Source organism: Eutrigla gurnardus (assembly GCF_963514095.1).
Source record: "Eutrigla gurnardus genome assembly, chromosome: 20".
NCBI lineage: Eukaryota > Metazoa > Chordata > Actinopteri > Perciformes > Triglidae > Eutrigla > Eutrigla gurnardus.
Genome location: NC_139931.1, coordinates 4,364,147 through 4,386,223, shown reverse-complemented (window position 1 = coordinate 4,386,223; position 22,077 = coordinate 4,364,147). Strand labels below are relative to the sequence as shown.

At 42.4% G+C, this 22,077-nt stretch overlaps 1 protein-coding gene across 4 annotated transcripts; it reads left to right on the top strand.

Annotated features, from left to right (window-relative positions):
- Positions 1–1,052: 1,052 nt before the first annotated feature.
- Positions 1,053–21,994, top strand: usp7 (ubiquitin specific peptidase 7 (herpes virus-associated)). 4 transcript variants are annotated; one of them, XM_084036329.1, is made up of 31 exons: positions 1,053–1,901; positions 5,654–5,758; positions 6,033–6,231; positions 7,418–7,556; positions 7,770–7,858; positions 7,963–8,071; positions 8,623–8,753; positions 8,967–9,021; positions 9,106–9,186; positions 9,299–9,389; positions 9,676–9,758; positions 9,966–10,075; positions 10,867–11,023; positions 11,573–11,717; positions 12,383–12,513; positions 13,291–13,425; positions 13,776–13,877; positions 13,996–14,101; positions 14,339–14,431; positions 14,550–14,617; positions 14,901–15,001; positions 15,465–15,618; positions 15,752–15,819; positions 16,649–16,757; positions 17,437–17,514; positions 17,605–17,705; positions 18,137–18,236; positions 18,974–19,093; positions 19,171–19,242; positions 19,409–19,499; positions 20,044–21,994. In XM_084036329.1, the coding sequence occupies exons 1-31, from the start codon at positions 1,811–1,813 to the stop codon at positions 20,148–20,150; spliced, it is 3,321 nt and encodes a 1,106-aa protein (XP_083892455.1). In that variant the 5' UTR covers positions 1,053–1,810; the 3' UTR covers positions 20,151–21,994. The 4 variants fall into 4 exon arrangements, with proteins under 4 accessions (XP_083892455.1, XP_083892454.1, XP_083892453.1 ...); XM_084036328.1 differs by having other exon boundaries at positions 1,054–1,901; positions 10,867–11,044; XM_084036327.1 differs by lacking the exon at positions 1,053–1,901 and having other exon boundaries at positions 16,655–16,757.
- Positions 21,995–22,077: the final 83 nt, after the last annotated feature.

Here is a 22,077-nt window from a genome sequence, read left to right as displayed (position 1 = left end):
TTATGACAGTAAAATTGCCCGTAGGTTTGAATGTGACGGACTGGCGACCTGTCCAGGGTTGCACCCTGCCTTCACCCAACATCAGCTCGGTTGGGCTCCAGAAGATTTTTAATGACACTTCTTTGCGGGGAGGTCAAAGCTATTTTCCCAACATTAACTGTTTAGAACCTCATACAGTACTTACAGAAAAGGGGCCCTCCAGTGATATCACCAATTACCACCACTAATCACCATCACCAATTAGGGTTAGCAGACCCCTGGGAACAGCAGACTTTATCTCAATTAATGAAATGTAATTAATTAAATGTGTAAATAAATGAGCAAGTACATGCAAGTGGTAAGTAAATTGAACACTTTAAAGTTTAAAAAAGCAATTACAAAGCACCCTGTTTAAATGTTGTAGTAAAATGTAAAATGTTTTTATTATATAATATAGTTTTATTTAGGTATATATACATATGTTAGTGCAGCTGTTCAACATTGCTCCGTAAAATGCAGTTTACTGGAGGAAAAATAGGAGGTCTTAAAAATCAAATTCATAAAACTTAAAAAAAATAAAATAAAAAATAAAAAAAGTATTTACTAAATCCAGTACTAAAAAAAGTATTCACTAAATCCAGTACTCAAGTTTGTCCCTGCATGGAGACAAAGATCCGTTCAAGTCATAAATCAATGATTGGGTGCCCCAGTGGAAACGTGCAGCCAGCAGTTTGCCGTACCTATAATTTCAATTTATCATATAAATTGTTTGCACTTCTGTCTTGTCCCCCCCCCCTGTACGCGATGCACACGCCTGAACGCTATCATTTATCATGGATGTGAACCTGGCCGGGGATGGGCCAGTGTTTGGATCTCCATGCGGATGTGACATTTCAGAGAAGAGCGCGACCGCCATTTTGAGATTTACCTCAGACTCAACACATCACAAAACCACGGGAGGAGCGGATCGAGAGCCAGCCACACAGCTCGGGCTAACGTTGTATGACCGGGCACATTCCTCACCGCAAACAAGAGGTTAGCTTCGAAATGCGACGAGGTGCCGCGTTCCGTCGTGTATCGTGTTAGGGGCGGTTTTGGGGGGGGGGAATTGGTTTATGTCGGGCCGTGGCAACTCTCGTCTGCGCGAACTTCCAAATCAACATTAGTTGCTAATTCCGTATTGGAAACTGGTTTGAATGGATAGCTTTTTCCTCCGCTCTTCCCCAGACGAGGGACAATCGGAGGAGCACACGGACTGGGGATATCGCAGACAAAGTTGTTGAACGTGTGTCTATAGCAAATGAACCATTGTTTTCATTGTTGTTGTACCCACATCACCAGTTGGCTACCTAGTGTCAGGTAGCGTCACGCTAGCTATAAACAGGGTATTTGTTCCTCACGGTGCAGGTCGTGCTGTGCGTTGTATTATTGCCCCACATTTCCCGGGGTAAAGCCGGATTGATTAGCTAATTCCGCGGGCCTCCTTCATCGGAGCCCCGGTCCATCCATCCCACCGTCAAACCAGCGACTCGCACCCACCACCGGCGCCGAGATTGGGCGAATAGCGAGCAAATACGTCCGCGTTTCTCTACCCGCTCCCCCGCCGACCTCCCCTCCTCACTCCCCGGCGCTGACAGCGGACAAGGCCGAGGTCGCGACAGAGCAGGCCCGGCCGCCAAAGCTCGACCTGTCCACCCCACCTCCGCATCTTACCACACCTCGCCAGCAGTCCAGAACCCGGTTCCCCGCCGAGCCGACCCTGGACAAGGTCGAGGGCAACAGAGATAGTAGGGAACACCGCATCACGACCACAACAACAACAGCTGCCAACATGAACCACCACCATCACCACACGCAGCAGCAGCAGCAACAGAAAGCCGGCGAGCAGCAGCTCAGCGAACCAGAGGACATGGAGATGGAAGGCAAGTAATGGCCAGAAGAAGGGCGAACTGATACGTTACGAGTCGTTTCTCTCTTAATTTAATCACTGCATGAGGAATGCATGGTGTTTTATTCGTGCAAGCTGAGCTCAACTTTACAGTAAACACGAAGGCCCGAAGCTAGCTGCGATAGCCGGTTGCATTTTTGCTGATTCTGCGTCCGTTGCAGCATACTTGTGTGTGGAGCTGACCTCATTTTGCGTTATAAGCGAACGGAGCTTTAATTCCTCGCCGTATTCTTGCCATATCCCATTTGCTTATTGGTAATTAGCTGCTCGACTACACTGTTCGATAAAAGCCACACAAATCATTCATTCGCATCCGTCACTGTTTTGTTCACGGACGTTTGCCGTAGCAACTTCTCGGATGCACTTTTCCCAAAATCATCACAGTTCCACAAAGAGATATATAATTCCAGGCCCACTGATTGTTGAAAGTCTCGGCGTTTATGTGTTTGTAAATAGTGCGGCCGTTGGTGCGCAATCGACGTGAAACCATTGCGAGGCAAATTAATCTTGCTACTTTGACTTCACAGCGGGGCTTGGGTTGATTTTGACAGTTATCGACACCTGCTTTCCTCGTCAAAGTTAGCTATTATGTGGGCAAAGTAGCCGTAGCTGTGCTACTCTTAGTGCTAACGTGAAAATATAGCCCGTTAAAAACCGTTCGGCTATAACGTTACGCCAGCTTTTCTGAGAGATTGTGTTGTGTGTTAGCATCGTGCCCGATGGCTGGTACGTTAAATGCGGCCCTGCAATCTTAACGATGACGGTTAACCAACGTTACAGGGCAATTTTCTGTCAAATTGTTCCCTGAAATGCACAGTCCAAACATTTTACAGGGTAATATGTGATGTCAATACGTGTAATGCGGGCAGCTCCAAGCATGTTTTTTTTTATTGCTCTGCGTTCATTACGCTGGTAAAACGCAATGTACTTGGCTAGCGAGACAGCTAATTTTAAGCTAGTCCATTAGCACCAAGGCCCCACTCCTAACGTTCATTTACTGGCTAGCATGCTAGTTAGCTGATGAGCTAACACTCACGGAGGGGGTGTGTGGCGTTCCAAAATGGTGGCGTGTATTTTGCAACGTTCAATTCGGCTCAAATGTTAGGCCTTGAATTTACGTCTCACGCAATCTAGTCTCCCCCACTTGCTTCTAACATTTACTTTGGGTTATATTTTTTTCTTCTCTTACATCAATTCTTGCTTGTTAGCTGAAACGTGCGATTCCAGCTAATGTTTGCTAATAACGGCCTGCGGATGAATATGTGGCTAGTGTTTGCTAGATAGCTAGGCAGCTAGCGCTAACGCAGATGCGTCGATCGTCAATTTGCTAAATTGACCGGAGTATAACACACTAAGCCCGACCAATGAAGCAGATATCAATATGGCAGACCCAACGTAAAATAATATTTGGGTTTATATGTTAGTTTATAAATTGACGTTTGACAGTCTGTTATGTGGAACGTGTGGCAGTGCTGGCTAGTAACGGTAGTCGCCGCTGCGGTAAGCCAGGCCCGCACAGAAGCAGCGCGGGGATTTGCTGCTTCATTGTATGGTCGAGCAAACGGCATGGAGCTCGCCATTTTTAATGATCTGTGTTTTTGTTGGTCAGCTTTGTAGTCGGGGCCAACTATTTTAACGTTTAGTAAGCATTTTTACACACACAACACCCGACCTACCCGCCATTTATCAAGTCTTTTATTAATGGCAACTTTGCAAAAGGCTTGGGGGGAGCCTTCAGCATCACTGCGTCATTTGGTCCTAGTGGTTTTATTATCCGTTTGCACGCACATTGTTGCATGCTTTTCATCCGCACACAATATAGTTATATGTAATTACAGGAATGAGACAGACACAGCCCAAGTGTAATTTTATGTACTACCGGTATGTATAATATACTTGTCTTACTAGTAGCAGGTGCACTGACCACACTTCCTCATCCCTTAGTTGTTGGTTCATCCTTGTTGGATTCTCTCCCAGCGCACTGCAGCCTTACAAGGACAGTGAAAACAAGTTGACACAATAAATATTCACTCTTTTCTGACTGCTTATAGCAATACACCACATATTCATTATAGTATGAGGCTACGTACGGTCGCAGTGGAGTTAATCCATCATCTGCTCTGCTGATCTTAGTCATTTTATCTGTTTTTCCATAACAATCTTACTAGGATGCCAGGCTGCCACACAATTAATCCAGTGCATATGCTCGTTACAGCTTCAAACCTTGTAGGAAATTGATAGAAGATAAATGATGTGCAAGTTCTCAAAAATATTCAGAGGCATCAAACAATGTTACAGCTTTTTGGTTCCAAGGTGTAGTGTTACAGGATCAGCTGTGCGGTATAACTTCTTTGCCGTAGGTCAAACGCGCATCTGAAGTAGTTTATCTGTTGGCTCAGCATGTCTCATAGGATTTGTCTTGACGATTACTTTTTATTTGCAGTTTTCAGTCCAGAGGCTGTTGACTTTGAAAGTGAGGAATACTCTGTTACCACTTATCTTTTGAAATGGATGTATTTTTGCTGTTTATTTGCATTTACTCATAGTGCTACCATAGCGGATATTCAGTTCATACATATTTATAAATAATAAACCAGTGTGTTGAGATGTTTGGGATTCCACCCTTCCAGACACCTGCATAGTTTGCATGTGGTGTTTTTGTCCACTATGTAATTATTAGAACTATATCCATCCATAGCTTGTGCAGGTTTAATTGACTACTCTATTGGGATGTACTTCTCAGAGGTTTCAAGATAGGCTGACACACTGGGCGGGACAAGAATATGTCACGGAGTTGACTGACAGACCCCATTAGCAGGGTGTAATCCACTTGAGGAAACGAGGTCAGTCTCTTGGAGGACTTGGTCAGTAACGTTACCTGGAGACATACACACCACTGACACCATTGCGTCTCTCGGCTCGGAGGAAGACGAGGATCGCAGATGCACATAAAATACAGTGTAAGATGCGGACTGACACATCAACACATTTGGACACACATTGCCTGAGTGCTCATATCAATGCTGTCGTTAAGTCTGGCTTCTGTTACCTCATTGTCATCATCCCAGGATCCAGGCAGATTTCACTCACTCCTTTGAGTCTTCTCAAAGCTCATCTGTGTCTGTTATCGATGTGTTTTGATGGATGAGACTGTACCGAGCCGCCTCATTACTGGGTTGGAATAATTATTGTCCTCTGAGCGCGTGTGTTTTTGTTGGAGTGAAGACTTGCAGCCTAATCCTGCAATTGTGACCATAATTACCCAGCCTACTGTAATGTTGCATGGTCTTTGTCTCACACACACACACACACACACACACACACACACACACACTGTCTCTCTCTGCATTCACTCTCACACAAAGTCTGTGAAAGAAGACATGTCGTGCTGTCAGCAGGGTTTTTCCAGTGAAATGTATGAAAGGGGCCAGGAAGGATCACTGTAAGTGTGAAGATGCAGGGGATAAAGATGGAGAAAGTAGTTAACTTTTTTTTTTTCTAAACAAAAATGGCCAATATTGGATAATGCCTGAAATGATTATGGTAATTATCCGATTATAAGTGTATTCACAACTTCAAAAGGAGTTTATATATGCCAAGATAATTTCCACAACAATAGGATGAAACTACAATGGCAAAAGTATTGTAAGAATATGAAAGTGAGTACCGATTTGTTTATTTACATTTTCTAGAACCAACAGTCTTGTGATGTTTCTCTTTGTCTAGCTGGGGACACGGATGACCCTCCAAGAATCCCGGCCAACCCAGTGATCAATGGTAACGTGGCCATGGCAGATGGACACAACAACACAGAGGAGGACATGGAGGATGGTGAGGATGGCTGCACTTAAACTAACAAACACTGTTACAAACGTCACGCTTGTTATGAAGCGTGTGCCGTGAAAGTGATTTTCATTTAATGATCCAGCTTTAACACCATCCAGTTAATTACTCTTGAGTAATTGGCAGTAAAGTTGCTAGTCTGACATTAAGTTGTATCCACTGGCCATTTGCACTTGGTCTTGTTATGTGGTAGAATACATTATCACTCTGTTCCCCATCTAACCTGCCCCCCTTTGTCCTGTCTCCATCCATCTTTCCTCAGACACCAGTTGGCGGTCAGAAGCGACTTTCCGTTTTGTGGTAGAACGTTTTAGCCGCCTGAGTGAGTCTGTGCTCAGCCCGTCCTGCTTCGTCCGGAACCTTCCATGGAAGATAATGGTGATGCCGCGCTTCTATCCTGACCGGCCACACCAGAAGAGCGTTGGCTTCTTCCTGCAGTGCAACGCAGAATCGGACTCCACGTAAGTGTCTTGGTTGCATGAGGGTTTTTGGGGGAGGCATTATTTACAGTAAGTTAATATATTAAAAACATATTTGCACCATTCCTCCAATATTCTCAGTTATTTTTGTATTAATGTTCTCGCTGCAAAAGCCTACCAGGGTCTGTTGAGCATTCCCACAGCTTGATGCTGCCATCACTAAGCTTCGTGATTGGCACAGTGTGCTTCTGTGTGGAGGTTGGACTACATTACATGTAGCAGAAAGCTCAACCTTGGTTCTCATCAAACTGGCAAACTTTCTTCCAAATTTGTATAATCTCCCATATGCCTTCTGGCAAACACTAACCTGGATGTGATATTTCGTTTTTTTTTTAACAGTGTCTTTCTCTGCAACTAGTGAAGCAGTGTAACAGGCGGAGGGCCACACGGCTCATTCAGAATAACCATAAGCCTCTCTGTGCCTGTCCTCACTATTTCCCTTTACACACGGATACTTTGGGGGCAGGATGGCCTCTTTGGAAGTTCACAACTGTGACATATTCTTTCCATGTCTTTTTAATGATTGACCTTGAGCAATATTCCGTCAGAAGGCGCTTACATCTGTCCCTGAATTGATTCTTTCCAGTAACCTTGTCCGGGTTAATTTGGAATGAGCTTTTGTATTTACAATATAATCTTGGCCAAGAAACTAAAAGTTGAAGGACCTTCCAGATGTCATAGATTGACAACACTCACAATCCCCATTGAATTTTCTTTCTTTTCTTGGTTTCGGGAAGAATTTTTTCTGTTTCATTCATAAAGTATTCTTCCAAGCTACCACCACACATTAAAACAAGTGCCAATAGCTGTTGAGCTACTATCAGGTTGTCGTATTCCCCAATTTAAAAAAAAACAGGCTTTTGATCATAAAATTAGAATCTGTGTTGACTTGGTGACTTTGTTACATTTAAGATACAAGAAATAATGGTCACAATTCACTAACATGGTCTTGAGTTTTTACCAATGTTAAATCTTCATTGTTTACTAAATGTATCACCTGCTTCTTGCTTTGCTGAATTATTCAAACGTACTGGCTGACAATTGTCTTGAGCTGGCCACACATTAAACACATTGTATGTGAAACAAGGGTTCAAAATGAAATTACATTATGAGCTACATGTGCCAGAATTAGCTTCGGAGTGTTAAAGAATTCTGGCTTCTGTTTCAGATCATGGTCGTGCCACGCACAGGCCATGCTGAAGATCATCAATTACAAAGACGACGAGAAGTCTTTCAGCCGCAGGATCAGTCACCTGTTCTTCCACAAAGAGAATGACTGGGGCTTCTCCAACTTTATGTCCTGGAGTGTAAGTACAGAAACTTGTTGAGGAGGCTTATGCACATAGGAGACGCACTATAACGTGTTGATAGGGTGGATAGAAGAACCGTTTTGGCAGAGCTGTTTAATTTTTGTTCAGCTGTTTGCTCAACATTTGGGCATCTTGATCAGAAATAAAAGTAAAGTGCTCTTACTGCTACCTTTTCCTATTGATATTAACTGTTTGACGGTTTTGCTTCAGGATGTGACTGACCCAGAGAGGGGCTTCGTCGATGATGACAAAGTCACATTTGAAGTCTACGTCCAGGCAGATGCACCACATGGAGTGGCGTAAGTAGCTTTTCTCTCTGAGTTGGGTTTTCTGCGGTGGTTCAAAGTTTAATGTTCTTCTTATGAATTATAACAATAACACAAGCCGCCTCCTTTCTAACTAGCTGGGATTCTAAGAAACACACAGGCTACGTTGGACTAAAGAACCAAGGCGCTACCTGCTACATGAACAGCCTGCTACAGACACTCTTCTTCACCAACCAGCTACGGCGGGTATGGTTTTATCTTTTATTTTTTTTGTCAACATGTGGATATTTCAAAGTTCAAATAGGCCAAACGACGACATGTAGACTGGAATTCACAACTACTCTGTGTGCTGCTGCTTTTCTTATTAGTATGAGTACCTATTTTGTTTATTAATGGCCCGCTCCAGCTGCTGCTGATTCTTTTTGGAGCACTGTTAATCTTATCATCTGGCATCACTGAGGCCCTTCAGGGCGCCTGAGTAACTTTTTCCACGAGGAGCACTCATCTACTGAAGATTTTACAGCACTAGCACAAATTTATTGGCACCACTCAATCAACTTTCCAATCTTTTTTTCTCCAATTCCAATCAGTAATACAGTTTAGATGTAAAAAATGAACTGATAAATTAAAAAAACAGTCACTCTTTCATTCTCCATAATCTTAAGTGTTTTGTCGTTTTTTTACTCGTCTTGAAAATAACTTACAATATTTGAATCTAGCACATTTCTTAACAAAACGGTGAACATGATTAACTGATAATGTAATCCTGGTGTGAATCCTCACGACTTTCTTCCCAGGCGGTGTACATGATGCCCACGGAGGGAGATGACTCGTCAAAGAGCGTTCCCCTGGCGCTGCAGAGGGTTTTCTACGAGCTGCAACACAGCGACAAACCCGTCGGCACCAAGAAACTCACCAAGTCCTTTGGGTAGTGTAGACGTTCTTTACAGACCGCTCACTTGTCTTTGTCTCAAAGTAACAGAGATAGAAGTAAAACCAGTATTTTCTTTGACACTTCAAGACTGTTTTAAATATCTTTTTAGTACAATTTTAAATGATTACCAGCCACAAGTATTTCCTGATGTGTGAGTATAATTGTATCTAACCACCTTGCTGTTGTGTTTTCTTGTCCAACGTGAAGATGGGAAACACTAGATAGCTTCATGCAACATGATGTACAGGAGCTGTGCAGAGTGGTGAGTTCTGTCATGCTGTCTTAAAGTATGTGGGCGCGTGTATGCATGCTGAATAATTACTGATTTACTGTGTGTGCCTTTCAGCTCCTGGACAATGTAGAGAACAAAATGAAAGGCACTTGCGTTGAGGGAACCATCCCCAAGCTCTTCAGAGGAAAGATGGTGGTATGTTTCCTCTCTACAGCTCCTCTTGTCGGACACATTTTGTATGGTTATAAAATTCATAATTTCTCCTAGAAATTTGAATATTGATCCGTGTGTGTTTGTTACTCTCTAGTCATATATCCAGTGTAAGCATGTGGACTACCGGTCAGAGCGGATAGAGGACTACTATGACATCCAGCTTAGCATAAAAGGAAAGAAGAACAGTAAGTAGCAACATCAACACAGCTTAATGGCTTCTCTTGAACAAGGGAACAGTGGTGCTGCATCGGAATTATTTGTTTTATGGAAGTTGTTTAAACAAACTTGTCGGCAAGTTAATTCCTCACTCAAAGTTCGCTTGACAACGGAATGGAAACATGGCTATTTAAAAGATGTATTTCCTCCTGGAAGAGTCGTTTAATGGCTATTACAGTATGAACTACTTGGTTGTTTTTATTCACCAATATGGGATTTTTCTTGATCTCCTCTGTGCTTTCTGCTTATTTCCAGTCTTTGAGTCATTCAAAGATTATGTTGCAACTGAACAGTTGGATGGCGACAACAAATACGACGCAGGAGAGCATGGCCTGCAGGTAAGGCTTCACAGCGACTGGATCTAAATTATTTATGTATATTTTTGTCAAATCCTCATTAACTGATAAAGCAGGACCCCGTTGACTTCAATGACGATGTGAAATTCTGGTTAATCTAATTGTTAATGCTGCAATCATTAGGTCTGGAGAATGAATCTCAATGATATGTCCTGACCAGATGCCTGATGTGTTTTTTTTTTACCACAGGAAGCAGAGAAGGGGGTGAAATTCCTCACCTTCCCTCCAATCCTCCACCTGCAGCTGATGAGGTTCATGTATGACCCGCAGACCGACCAAAACATCAAGATTAATGACAGGTAGAACTTGACTTTCACACAGCTGTAAATAACACATTCATTCTTTGAATCATGCTTCCTTGAATGTTACTTTACCAACACACACACTGCCATGCTTGCATCACATCTCTCCTTGTGGCAGTATGCTTCGATGGCTGGTGAACATGACATGTTTTCAGATGGTCTGGTCCACAATAACATAGGTTAAGGGAGCACTCTATTTCCAGAAACGGCACTCGAGCGGCGCTCTCTGAACAGCATGCGCTGACCTCCTCCACTAGAACTAGTGAGAAAGTGACTCACTGAGTGTTTTCCTGTAGGCTGTATCGTTCTCTGTAAAGCTTTTTGGGAGCTAATGGTGTTTTAATAATCCACCAGGATAATGTGACACTTTAGAACACATGCACGTATGCAGCCGTCCGTAATGGCTAATTTTCCTCTGAAGCATCTCAACAAGCACAAGCAACAATGTGAGTCATCCTTGTGACGCTGCAGCCAGCACTTGGCCCCCTGAGGGCTTTGTATGTGTATACACACACACACTTAAACACACGCACACACATTCAGAGTGTGTGGATGCGCAGTGGATATTGAACATAAATCACGACAGCTTGAACTCCTGCTTTTTTCATACTCATTCATTCTTCATATCTTTTATTCCTTCCTCTCCCTTCTCTTTTGTCCTCTCGCCTTTCTTCCCCAACACATTTTCTCCCGTCTGCCATCTTCTCTCTCGTCCTCGTTCTCCATCTTCCCTTACTCCCTCTTCTCACACTCTCCCTCAATTGTTCCTCTCTGCCTCTCCTCTTTAGGTTTGAGTTTCCGGATCAGTTACCGCTAGATGAGTTCCTTCAGAAGCCAGACTCCAAGGACCCAGCCAACTACATCCTGCATGCTGTGCTGGTGCACAGCGGGGACAACCATGGCGGTCACTACGTCGTCTATCTTAACCCAAAGGGAGACGGAAAAGTCAGTGTCAAGGAACCAATAGTGAGTACAATTTTTTGGGGGGTTTCTGCACTAATAATACTGCTAGTTGTTTCCATTGCTTGATATAAACTGCCCCATGGGTGCTCAGCTCCTTTAGATATGAGATATAGTCTTATCTTTACTAGATCTATACTCTTTTGTTTAGTTATTTAGACCTTAGAGGTAGGATGATGGATAAGCAGAATCACATTTTGTGAATGATAAAGGTCAATTGGTTGAGCACCCCTGTACTTGTCATCCTTTTTAAGAGGACAATGGGAAGTTTCTGGATATTATAACACAAGATGATGTGTTTTAGTGTTATGATTGAAGTGTTATGATTGAAGGCCTGTCATAAATGGTTATCTAAAGTGCTCTCTGGTTGTCTTTTTCTTCCTGCCATGGCAACTCTTGCCTTTGCCCCCTCCTTCCCCTCTCTGATTATCCTCTCCTCCTCCTCCTCCCCTCTCCTCCTCCTCCTCACCTCTCCATTTCCATCACCCATCATTCTGTAACCACCCTCGCCTGCTTGTCTTTCTCTCTCTCTAGTGGTGTAAGTTTGATGATGATGTGGTGTCGCGGTGCACCAAGGAGGAGGCCATAGAGCACAACTATGGTGGACATGATGACGACCTCTCCGTGCGCCACTGCACCAACGCATACATGTTGGTCTACATCCGTGAGTCCAAGCTCAGTAAGTGAAGTTCTTCCTCTCCTTAATTTTCGGGTTAATATAAAAGAAAAACGGGCCTTGCAGAGCCTGCTCCATTAAAAATATGAAATATTCTCAACTGCACCAGCTATTCTGTCCCTAAAGGGGATGTCGAATCAATGCTGATGGTAAATGTAGTCTACTGAAGACTCTTAACTGCTGAGTGTCTCTTTATTCGTGGTGTGTTTGAGATAGAGGGGGAATGGACTATTGCATGCAATGTTTGTTTCTTTGTTATAAATGATAATAATTAAAATGTCAATGTTATAAATTAAGCTTTTAACTTTTTAGTACATCCTTAAGTAGCACTTACTGCAGCAGGAAAAATGTCTGTTCTCATGAACAAAAAGAATGCAAATGTGCCCATTTGATGTTTATTTGGCTTCAAACCAAATGTAAAAGGGAGCCTGAGTGTGAATGAGGTCAAATGTAAGCTGCATGATAAACGATGAGGACTAAAGATGGAATTACTTTAAACCGCCACTCAGCTCTGACAGAATAGGCTTTACATCTGTCACAGTCTGCATTCACAAAGAGCAGTCGGACTAAAACACTTTTTTCCACTTGCTGTCCTAATGAGTATATTTAACACAGATGTTACTCCGGCCGCTCCGTGGTTCTAAGTTGTATGTCTCCTTGGATCCCAGGTGAGGTTCTCTTGCCAATGACCGACGTGGACATCCCACAGCAGCTGGTGGAGCGTCTGCAGGAGGAGAAGAGGGTGGAGGCACAGAAGAGGAAGGAACGCCAAGAGGCTCACCTCTACATGCAGGTCCAGGTAGGAAACCAGGACTGCTGTGTAAATGCTCTTAGATGCCTTGCAGACTTTGTTGGTGCATGCTGCTTAGGGCAAATAGTAAGTGTTAAGAGTGTACACCTGCATTTTGGGTTTTATATGTTTCAACAACACTCTAGCACAAGTGGTGCTAAACCAGCAGATTGGTCCATTGCAGGCTCTGGTCTTACATACGATGTGCTACTTATATCAGGTGTGCATGAGTGCATAGCTGCTAAGAGTTAGAATTGAAGTGGGACTTAAAGTGTTCTGTTTTGCTGTTAGCAGTTAAGTCAATTAAAGTGGCACACTTAGTTTCATCTTAATCTTGCATTAACTACAAAACGCATCTAAGCACTTTTGCACTTATTTTCCTGTTATGTCACATTATTTTGATATAGTTTAGTTCTGGCACATACCTCCAAACAAACTGGCCAACGACATCTTTCTGTGAGGCAGAGTTGACAGTTGTTTTCTCTGACTGAGAGCGGTTAGCAGCAGGCAACAGTGTGGGCGCTGGAGCTGAGCTGTGGCAGGAAAAGTGTTGTTGAGATGATGAGAAGTGTGATAATAGGGAAACCACTTGTTAAAAGATAAGAAATGTTTGCGTGTTCAAAGATGTCAGCTGTTCTGCCTTATGAAAGTATGAAAAAATGAAACCAGCACAAAACAGCCAATTCAAACTGATCTCAGTTCATGACAACATGTCACCCTGCCCTAAGTAATGAAGTGAATGTTTTACTCCTTATTGACTAAGGTTGTTTTTCTTCCTCTCCACAGATAGTAACAGAGGACCAGTTCTGTGGTCATCAGGGCAACGATATGTATGACGAGGAGAAGGTGAAGTACACAGTCTTCAAGGTCCTGAAGAGCTCTACGCTACAAGAGTTTGTCCAGACCCTCTCTCAGACCATGGTGAGAGACTTGAGTGTGTGAGGGTGGAAATAAACGCTGAATGTTGTGTGTCTTAGACAGAACTAATGTATTATTGACATGTATTTATCCCACATGCTCTCACTGATCAACAGTTGATGGTGACTTGGGGGAAATCAATAATAGTTGCAAACAATTGCCACAAAATGCAGCTAAATGGATATAATGTGCAGTCCTGTAAACTTCTTTCACACTCTTATCTCATCATCTGCTTGATTTATTTATTTTTTTCCCATCATGTTGCTACTTTTATAGCTTTTTTTGTCTTTTCCGTTCAGCTTTTTATAAGTAACAACAAATAAAAATTAAACTTTCCTGCTGATCTGCTACAGGGTTTCCCACAAGACCAGATGAGGCTGTGGCCCATGCAGGCCCGGAGCAATGGAACCAAGCGACCTGCCATGCTCGACTACGAGGCTGACTGCAACAAGTCGGTAAGTGTTTGTGGATGTTTATGGGTGTAATTATGTCGGTACTCGGTGTTCTACCGAGAAGCTACCAACACATCTGTAATGGTTATTTTATTTTTTAAAATGCATGTTTGTGTTTCAGATGATCGACTTGAGCGACAACGAGAACCCCTGGACAATTTTTCTGGAGACCGTGGATCCAGAGATGGCGGCCAGCGGGGCCACATTACCCAAGTTCGACAAAGACCGTAAGTCCCACACGTTAACCTCCATCCAGTCTAGTGTCACTTTTAGTTTCCACACATTACTTTGGTAAAGGTGCTTGATTGAGAGAGCTCAGTGACTAGTTGTAAATGTCTCTCATCAGAAAGCTTTATTATTTTAAATATGACATTTGTTGCCCTACAAAGTTAAGAACTTCTAGTTATTTAAGCCATTTCTTTGATATGGTGTCTGTACAAATGTCTTTGTTTCTTTCTTTTTAGATGATGTCATGTTGTTCTTGAAGATGTATGACCCCAAAACCAGAAGCTTAAATTATTGTGGACATATCTACACACCTATATCCTGCAAAATAAGTAAGTGGAGGCGACGTCCGAGTGTACTTCAGGATTAAACACACTGTCTTACTTGAATTTAAAAATGCCTTGAACTTTAAATGTTTAAATGTTTCTTTTCTTTTTGCCCTGTAACCAGGAGACCTTCTACCAGTGATGTGTGAGAGAGCAGGTTTTCAGCAGGAAACTAGCCTTATCCTCTATGAGGTGATCTATTTATGTAGCGCTCACTTGCTCGCGCATTCCTCTGGCTTTTTCTCACTTGTTCTCACTCCTCACTGGCTCCTTCACACCTTCTATCTGGCAAACAAGCCTCCTCTCAGAGACTCTGCCATGCACACTTTCACACCGTCATATGCTGCATCTCTCGTTTGACTCACACTTACCCTTCTGTAGCTGCCTGTTTACACATCCTTCACTAAATACTCCTGTGGACTTACCAGACGGCCTCATTTTGACAACATTTCCCATGGTGCCTTATGTGTTCCAGGAAGTAAAGCCCAATCTAACAGAGCGGATACAGGACTATGACGTCTCTCTGGACAAGGCCCTGGATGAGCTCATGGACGGGGACATCATTGTCTTCCAGAAGTAAGTTTGTGATTACATTCGGGATCCGCAGTGTGAGCCAGTTTATTGTAATATAGTTTGACTGCTGAGTTGGACTGAGTTTGAGCTTTTTATGAAGACAAACGTGTAGAATCAAGCCACCCTGTTAATGCTCATTGACAGTTGAGGAAGGAAATACACTTGCCACATTGTTAGACCTTAAAGATGCACATAATGCATTTTGATGAGTAACACTGAATTTAGATTTTTAGATTTTGTGTAGAACCCCTTGTTATATGTGGTCCTAATAATACAGAGAGGCAGAGGACTTACTTTTAAGTATCCGTTAGTCTCGACCCCTCTTTTGTTTCACACCCTCTCCTTAAATTCTCTCTTTGAACTCTTCACCTCTTGCCTCCCGTTGTCTTTCCTGTCTTCTTCTGTCAAGACTGCACATTCTGTGCCTCCAATTTATCCATTTCCTTACCTCCTTCCAATGACGTAGGGACGACCCTGAGAACGACAGCAGCGAGCTGCCTACAGCCAAGGAGTATTTCCGGGATCTCTACCACCGAGTGGACGTCATTTTCTGTGACAAGACCATCCACAACGACCCCGGCTTCGTCGTCACACTCTCAAACCGCATGAACTATTTTCAGGTACGGGCCCGTTCAGGCACTTTGTGTGAGGGAAATATGTCTGCTTCCTAAATAAACTGGGTCTTTAAACAATTAATTTGTATTTTATACGATTTATGCTCATATTAAACCATGTTTTTGTCGTGTTTGGCAGGTGGCAAAGACAGTAGCGCAGAGGTTGAACACGGATCCAATGCTTCTGCAGTTCTTCAAGTCACAGGGGTAGGAGGCTTGTCTCATCCACACACAATGTCCTTCTCACTGTCTGCAGAAAGACATTAAAAAGAGGCTTATTGTCAATTATATGACTGATGATGCTTTTACCGTGCACTAATTTTCTAAAAGCATAAAAGCTTGTTTGAAGTGATGTTTGTGTCAGAATTGCTGCATTGTGGTTTCAAGGTTTTAATTTAAAGGATGTGTCAGTATAATATTTCCATGCTACGGTTGTTGTGGAAACAATATCTGCATAAATGGTTCCTTTCCTTTGCTGATGCCAATGAACAAACACGACTAAAAGCACAATTTAATATTAGAAGTTTGACTATACAAATAACACGGTTGATTAAAAGTAACTAAAACATGTAAATAAGTTATGTGATGATGAAATACTCATAATAATCATCCAACTTTATACGTCCTGCTTGACGTATAGAAGGGAATACATAGTGTTAGTTGATTACGGTGTTTCACAGCTTCTTACATGTTTGCCTTTGATTTGATTACTTGCAGTTGTCAGTAGAAATGTTGCGTAACCTGTCCCCCCCCACCTTTCTTTGTTGTTTTCCTCTAACTCCTCCCACTCTGCCTCCCTCCTGTCCTCCTCCTCTCCCCCTCCATTCGTCCTCTATTCTGCCTCTGCATCTCTGAATTTTTTCGTCTTCCCCTCCTGTTCACCCATCTCTCACTCTTTTCTCTCCTTGTCCACTTGCCTCCTTCTCTCCTCCTCCTCCTCCTCTTCTTTTTGTCCACCCTCTGTTTCTCTTTTCCTGTCATCCTTCTTTACTCCCCTTGGTCGTCCTCCCCCCCTGCCTGGTGGTGTGGTGGCCAGGTACAGGGACGGTCCAGGAAATCCTCTCAGACACAACTATGAGGGAACGCTGCGGGACCTGCTGCAATTCTTCAAGCCTAGGCAGCCCAAGAAACTCTACTATCAGCAGGTAGGAATGTCTTTTCAACTCTGGGACTTTAGGGCTTTTCTGTCTGCTACATGATTTGTTTTTATTTCCCACAAGTTTTTGGAAGCATATTTTGGCCCGAGATGGCTGCCGTTGTGCCAAAAGTGTAGCTTTAATTAAATTAATAATTGAATGTGTGGTCTGTCTTATTCTTTCTTAATTTGTTGTTGTTCACTGTTTCTCATGTTTGTTTCATTCAGACCTTGTTTCTTTAATGTGAGAATTTGCTGTTTCATAATAGTCAATTCAATATTTTTGGGATGTTGGTTCGACAAAAAAAAGATATTTAATGGCTCGGTTTCCTCATGTTTTATCGACCAAACGATGACTTAATTAACACAGAAAATAATTGGCAGACTAATCAATAATGAAAATAATTTAGGTGCAAGCCTTAATTATTTTATCATTATTCTCTCATGCATTTTCCCCCTTAAATCCTTTTGGATCTTCTCTCAGAATTAGACCTGATTGTCTTCTGCAAATGGAAAATGCTGAATTCTGTGCACACCGTTGCACCACACATTTAATTTTGATTTTGTGGGATCCGAGATACGGAAACGCATTTGACCGCGGTGTGTTGCGAGCCACTCATTAACACTTAACGACTTCCTGAATGCTTCTTCCTGATCGTTGCTTTCCATCTCTCCCCGTGCATCCACAGTTGAAAATGAAGATAACAGACTTTGAGAACAGGAGGAGTTTTAAATCCATATGGCTCAACAGCCAGTTCAGAGAGGAGGTAAAGCACACACGAAGATGTAACTACACATAAGTTATTCGTTTTGTGATCCCACCACAGACATAAGACGTGCATGTGTGTTTGTTGCAGGAGATCACCCTCTACCCTGACAAGCACGGCTGTGTGCGGGACCTTTTGGAAGAATGTAAAAAAGCAGTGGAGCTCTCTGAAAAAGGATCTGAGAAGCTCAGGTATGTGTGTTTGTCGTTCAGTGTTAAATGTATGTGACTGAAAATGGCTGCAAAAGCTGTAAAACTGATGTCCACCAGCAGGTTGAGCTCTGAACATCACTGATTCTCCATCAGACGGCAACTTTAATTATTTAATCTGAGCTGCCATATTCATTAATGCAAACATTTTTACTTCATGTCACTGCTTGCCATGAATTTATTACACCGACTAACTGATGAGATCCAATCGTTCAGCTCCTCCCTGCTGATTAATCTCATTGGGGGAAAAAAAGTCGTCTTTAACAACTCTGGGATTTTTATATCTGCTTTTAATTATTATTTTTGAAGACCTGTATTTATTTTGATTGTGATTTTATGCTCTGAGAAACAGTTAATCTGTGAAAAACTGTATTAATCTTCCCCCTCGGTTTCTCCCCTCTCTCCCCCTGCAGGCTGTTAGAGATAGTAAGCTATAAAATCATCGGGGTTCACCAGGAGGACGAGCTGCTAGAATGTTTATCTCCGGCTGCCAGCCGCACCTTCAGAATAGAGGTATGTGTGTATGTGAGGCCTCCCCCGTGTGTCGGAGTTTAGCGTCTCTTCTCTTTTTTAGGTTATTTTTAGTCATTTGTCCTCCTTTAGTCACTCCTCCACTGAATGGGCTGTCAGTGTGACACACTTATATTTTTTCGTCTGGTCCACTAAGTCTGTCTACACGAGCAGGCACTTTGGCGGCCATCTTTTGCAGGGTTTTACTTCTTCAAAATAATCAAAAGCAGCCTGAAGGACCAAACACTTCTGGCTGAACGAGTGACGCACTTAAAGAGGGCTGTTATTGTTTTACATTCAGAGCTTCTGTTGAGGTTTTCAAAGGACGTTTCGAATGTCTGTCGGAGATTTTATGTCATCATCACCCTAAAAAAGGGAAAATGATATTGTGGTGATATGAATGTGATTGATGATGCTGTTAGATTGCCCTTGTTATACAGTGTGTGCCTCTGTGGGAGAGTAAAGCCTTTAAATGCCTACAAATATGGATTAGAATATTCCATTTGATTAAAGCATTTTGAGAATTTGAGCTCCAAAAATTGTGTTTGAAGTCGTGTACATGTGCATCACCGGAAGTCGTCAACAACAGAATTTAATTGCATTTAAAACAAGCAGATTATTATTATTTTGAGCTGGTGGCCTTTCTACTTATATTTCAAAGCCACTATTTAGAGAAGCCTGCTCTAAAATTAGTAAGTGGGTTGACTAAATCTTTCCTCTGTCACTCTCCCCTCGCTCAGGAGATTCCTTTGGACCAGGTGGACTTGGACAAGGACAGTGAAATGCTCATCCCAGTCGCTCATTTCCACAAGGAAGTCTTCGGCACCTTCGGGATCCCATTCTTGCTTAAGATCAGACAGGTGTGTGTGCGTTCGTTTGAGGAATACATCATTTTAACAGATATGAACAGTTACTCAACTTCCTGCTGCCTACACAGGGTGAGTCATTTCGGGAGGTGATGAGGAGGATCCAGACCATGCTGGACATTCAGGAGAAAGAGTTTGAGAAGGTACATCACCAGACAAAACTGGCTCTATTGAGTTGATTTCATAAATGTTTTCTGGTGAATAAATAACATTTCTAAAGTGTGTTTTCCGATGAATAAGTAGTGACAGAACTCAGTCAGTCTGAATATTTCTCCAGTGATGTAACACGTTTTGTGTGTTTGTCCACAGTTCAAGTTTGCGATTGTGATGATGGGGCGGCATCAGTACATCACTGAAGACGAGTATGAGGTCAACCTGAAGGACTTTGAACCACAGCCAGGTATTTACTGCTTCTGTTGTTCTGCGTTAAATGTATTCACTTTAGGAGTGCAATACGCTGTGACTAAGGAACGCGTTTACATACCGTCATGGTTTCATAACCATAAGAACTGTAGAAGCGATAGCCTCCGTGTTGTCTTGATCGCTGCATCGTTGCCTCGTGAAGTTGAATCTCGTGCGTCGTACCACTCGCTCGAAGCCTTTCCGTGTTTGGATCCCGTCTCATGACGACACCAATGTGCATTTTCTTTAGTTTTTTATGGTTTATCACTTTACATACATATTTGAACGTCCTCTGCAACAGTTGAGCTTTTACTTTTTTACCGCGATAATTTAGATCCTGCTGTTTCAGCATTCCGAGCCTGTTATTCCACACATTCCTAGTCGGCCAGAGCGCTTATTTCTGTCTCTAAGAATTAAGCTTAAAATGCTGCGTACGAATATCGCTGCGTAACTTAGATAATAAATGAATAAATAAGTGAATAATAAAACATTTAACTGGGAGAGCCTCTGTGTAACGACCTCTCTGACGCGTCTCCTTCCAGGTAACATGTCTCACCCGCGCCCCTGGCTAGGGTTGGATCATTTCAACAAAGCTCCAAAGAGAGGTCGCTACACCTACCTGGAGAAAGCAATCAAGATCCACAACTAAACGCAGCCTGCCCTTCCTCTTTGTCCTCCTCCTCATCCTCCTCCTCCTGCTCCGCCTTCCTCCCTACCTACTTTAACACACCATAACCACAGACTGTAACCAACCGTGTGTGTGTGTGTGTGTGTGTGTGTGTTTGTGTGTGTGTGTGTGAGACCGTGTGGATGGGTGTGCGTGCGTATGTGTGTTCATCACTTTTAACACCCTGCCTGGACACCCCTACAGCTCTACACCGGCACTATGTCTTCAGCGATTCGGATCTTGCTGCAGCTGACGGATTACCCTTCAACCACAAAATAAACTGCACCAACCACCTCCTGTTGATTTTGTTGTTTATTTCAGTTTTTTATCGTCTCCCTCCATATTTGAGGCTGTTCCGTTTTTGTTTTGTTTTTTTCCCTGGCTTCCCTTCCCCTTTTTATTTTTTTTGCCTGTCTGGAAGAAGAAATTAAATTTGATTTTAATGTGTTTATATTTATATATATATATATATATTTATATATATATATATATAGATATATAAATATATACACATACACACTTCTAGATTCCTTTTTTGTTCCCTTCTCCCACCACTCACCAGCTTCTTTTCCCCTTCATATTTTTCCGGGGGTTGTTTTTAAATAAAGCGTTGTTTGAAGAGGCGTCACGCCGCTGTGTGGAGAGTTTGATGGAAGGATGTTTGTGAGGACTTACTGACAGAGAAAGGAAAAAGAGGGGAGACGGTCCGATGGTCATTTTTTTTTTTGCAGCTGCGAACTGGCGTCCCATCCCGAGACTCACTAGTTGCCCTGATGTGGTTCTTTATCATTTTTTGCTCCCATCCTTTTAGTGCAACAAAGCAAGTATTTCCAAGTTTACAAGCAAGTCTTTCTCACTTAGTTTGGTTGGAGGAAAAATTAATTCAGTTTTTTTGTCTCTTTCTGCAGATCTTGTATAATAAAAATCCACAGCATCTGTTTAAAAATAAATGGGGAAAAAATAAGGTGGAAATTTGTCTGTATTTCATCTTGCACGTAGGCACTTAATGTCAGAGGTTTCTCAGGACTGACAAATGTACATTTTGGTTGTGGTTTTGAGTTGCTCAGTGATTTAAAAGGAACACACACACATGCATGGACATTACCCCCTTGACGTTCTCCTTCTTTTGTTTGTTTTTTTCAGGGGTGATTAATGTCTTTCTCAGTCATTCCTCCTCTACACACTAACACACACACACAAACACACACACAAGCTTCGTTATCTTGATTGAAACTGTCGCCTCCAGGTGGTTGGAAGCAGTAACTGCGCTGTGCTTGCTAGAGAGCTGCAGACACTACGAGCCTGCTGGTTTGAAGGTTGTGTAGAGACGAAAACCAGCATTGTAAGGAACACTTTAAGCCCTATGAATTCATTATTTTCTTGTTTCTTTTAAAGCACAGATGGAATGCTCCCCCTAATAGTGCATAGCTGGCTCTGTAAAGACAACATTTAAGAATTGTATATTTAAAAATATGAACGTGTAAGATTAAAGACAAACACGCCTTTGTTGTTGGGTACAGAAGGAGCCAGGTGTTCATATTTCTTGTGTGTAGGGTTTTCTTTCTCTTTTTTTTTTGCGTTCCTGATGTACCATTGACGATTTTTTTCTGTTACATTTGGATTTTTTTTTCTTTTCAAAACTAACTGCATTGGTTTTGTCTTGTTAAAAAAGTGCAGTGCAACGATGACCTGCAGAATCACACCTTAATTTGATCTTTTCCAGTTTAAAATCCTCAGTGTAGCAGCAGTGTACGACAACTATTCCTGTATATTGCCTTTTTGCTGGAAAAATGTATGTTGAATAAAATTTTCTATAAAAACAAAAACACCACTCTGCTGCTTGTCCTAACCAGTGTTTGACCTGAAACACTGTTGGAGGAAAACTTTGACATTTTGGGGAATAAACTTA

Excerpts from the sequence above, each read along its gene's own strand:
- usp7 (XM_084036328.1), top strand. The coding sequence starts at position 1,811 with ATGAACCACCACCATCACCACACGCAGCAGCAGCAGCAACAGAAAGCC. Across the intron at positions 8,072-8,622 it reads TCACCAACCAGCTACGGCGG|GCGGTGTACATGATGCCCAC; the intron begins GTATGGTTTTAT and ends CTTTCTTCCCAG. Across the intron at positions 18,237-18,973 it reads GCCGCACCTTCAGAATAGAG|GAGATTCCTTTGGACCAGGT; the intron begins GTATGTGTGTAT and ends CCCCTCGCTCAG.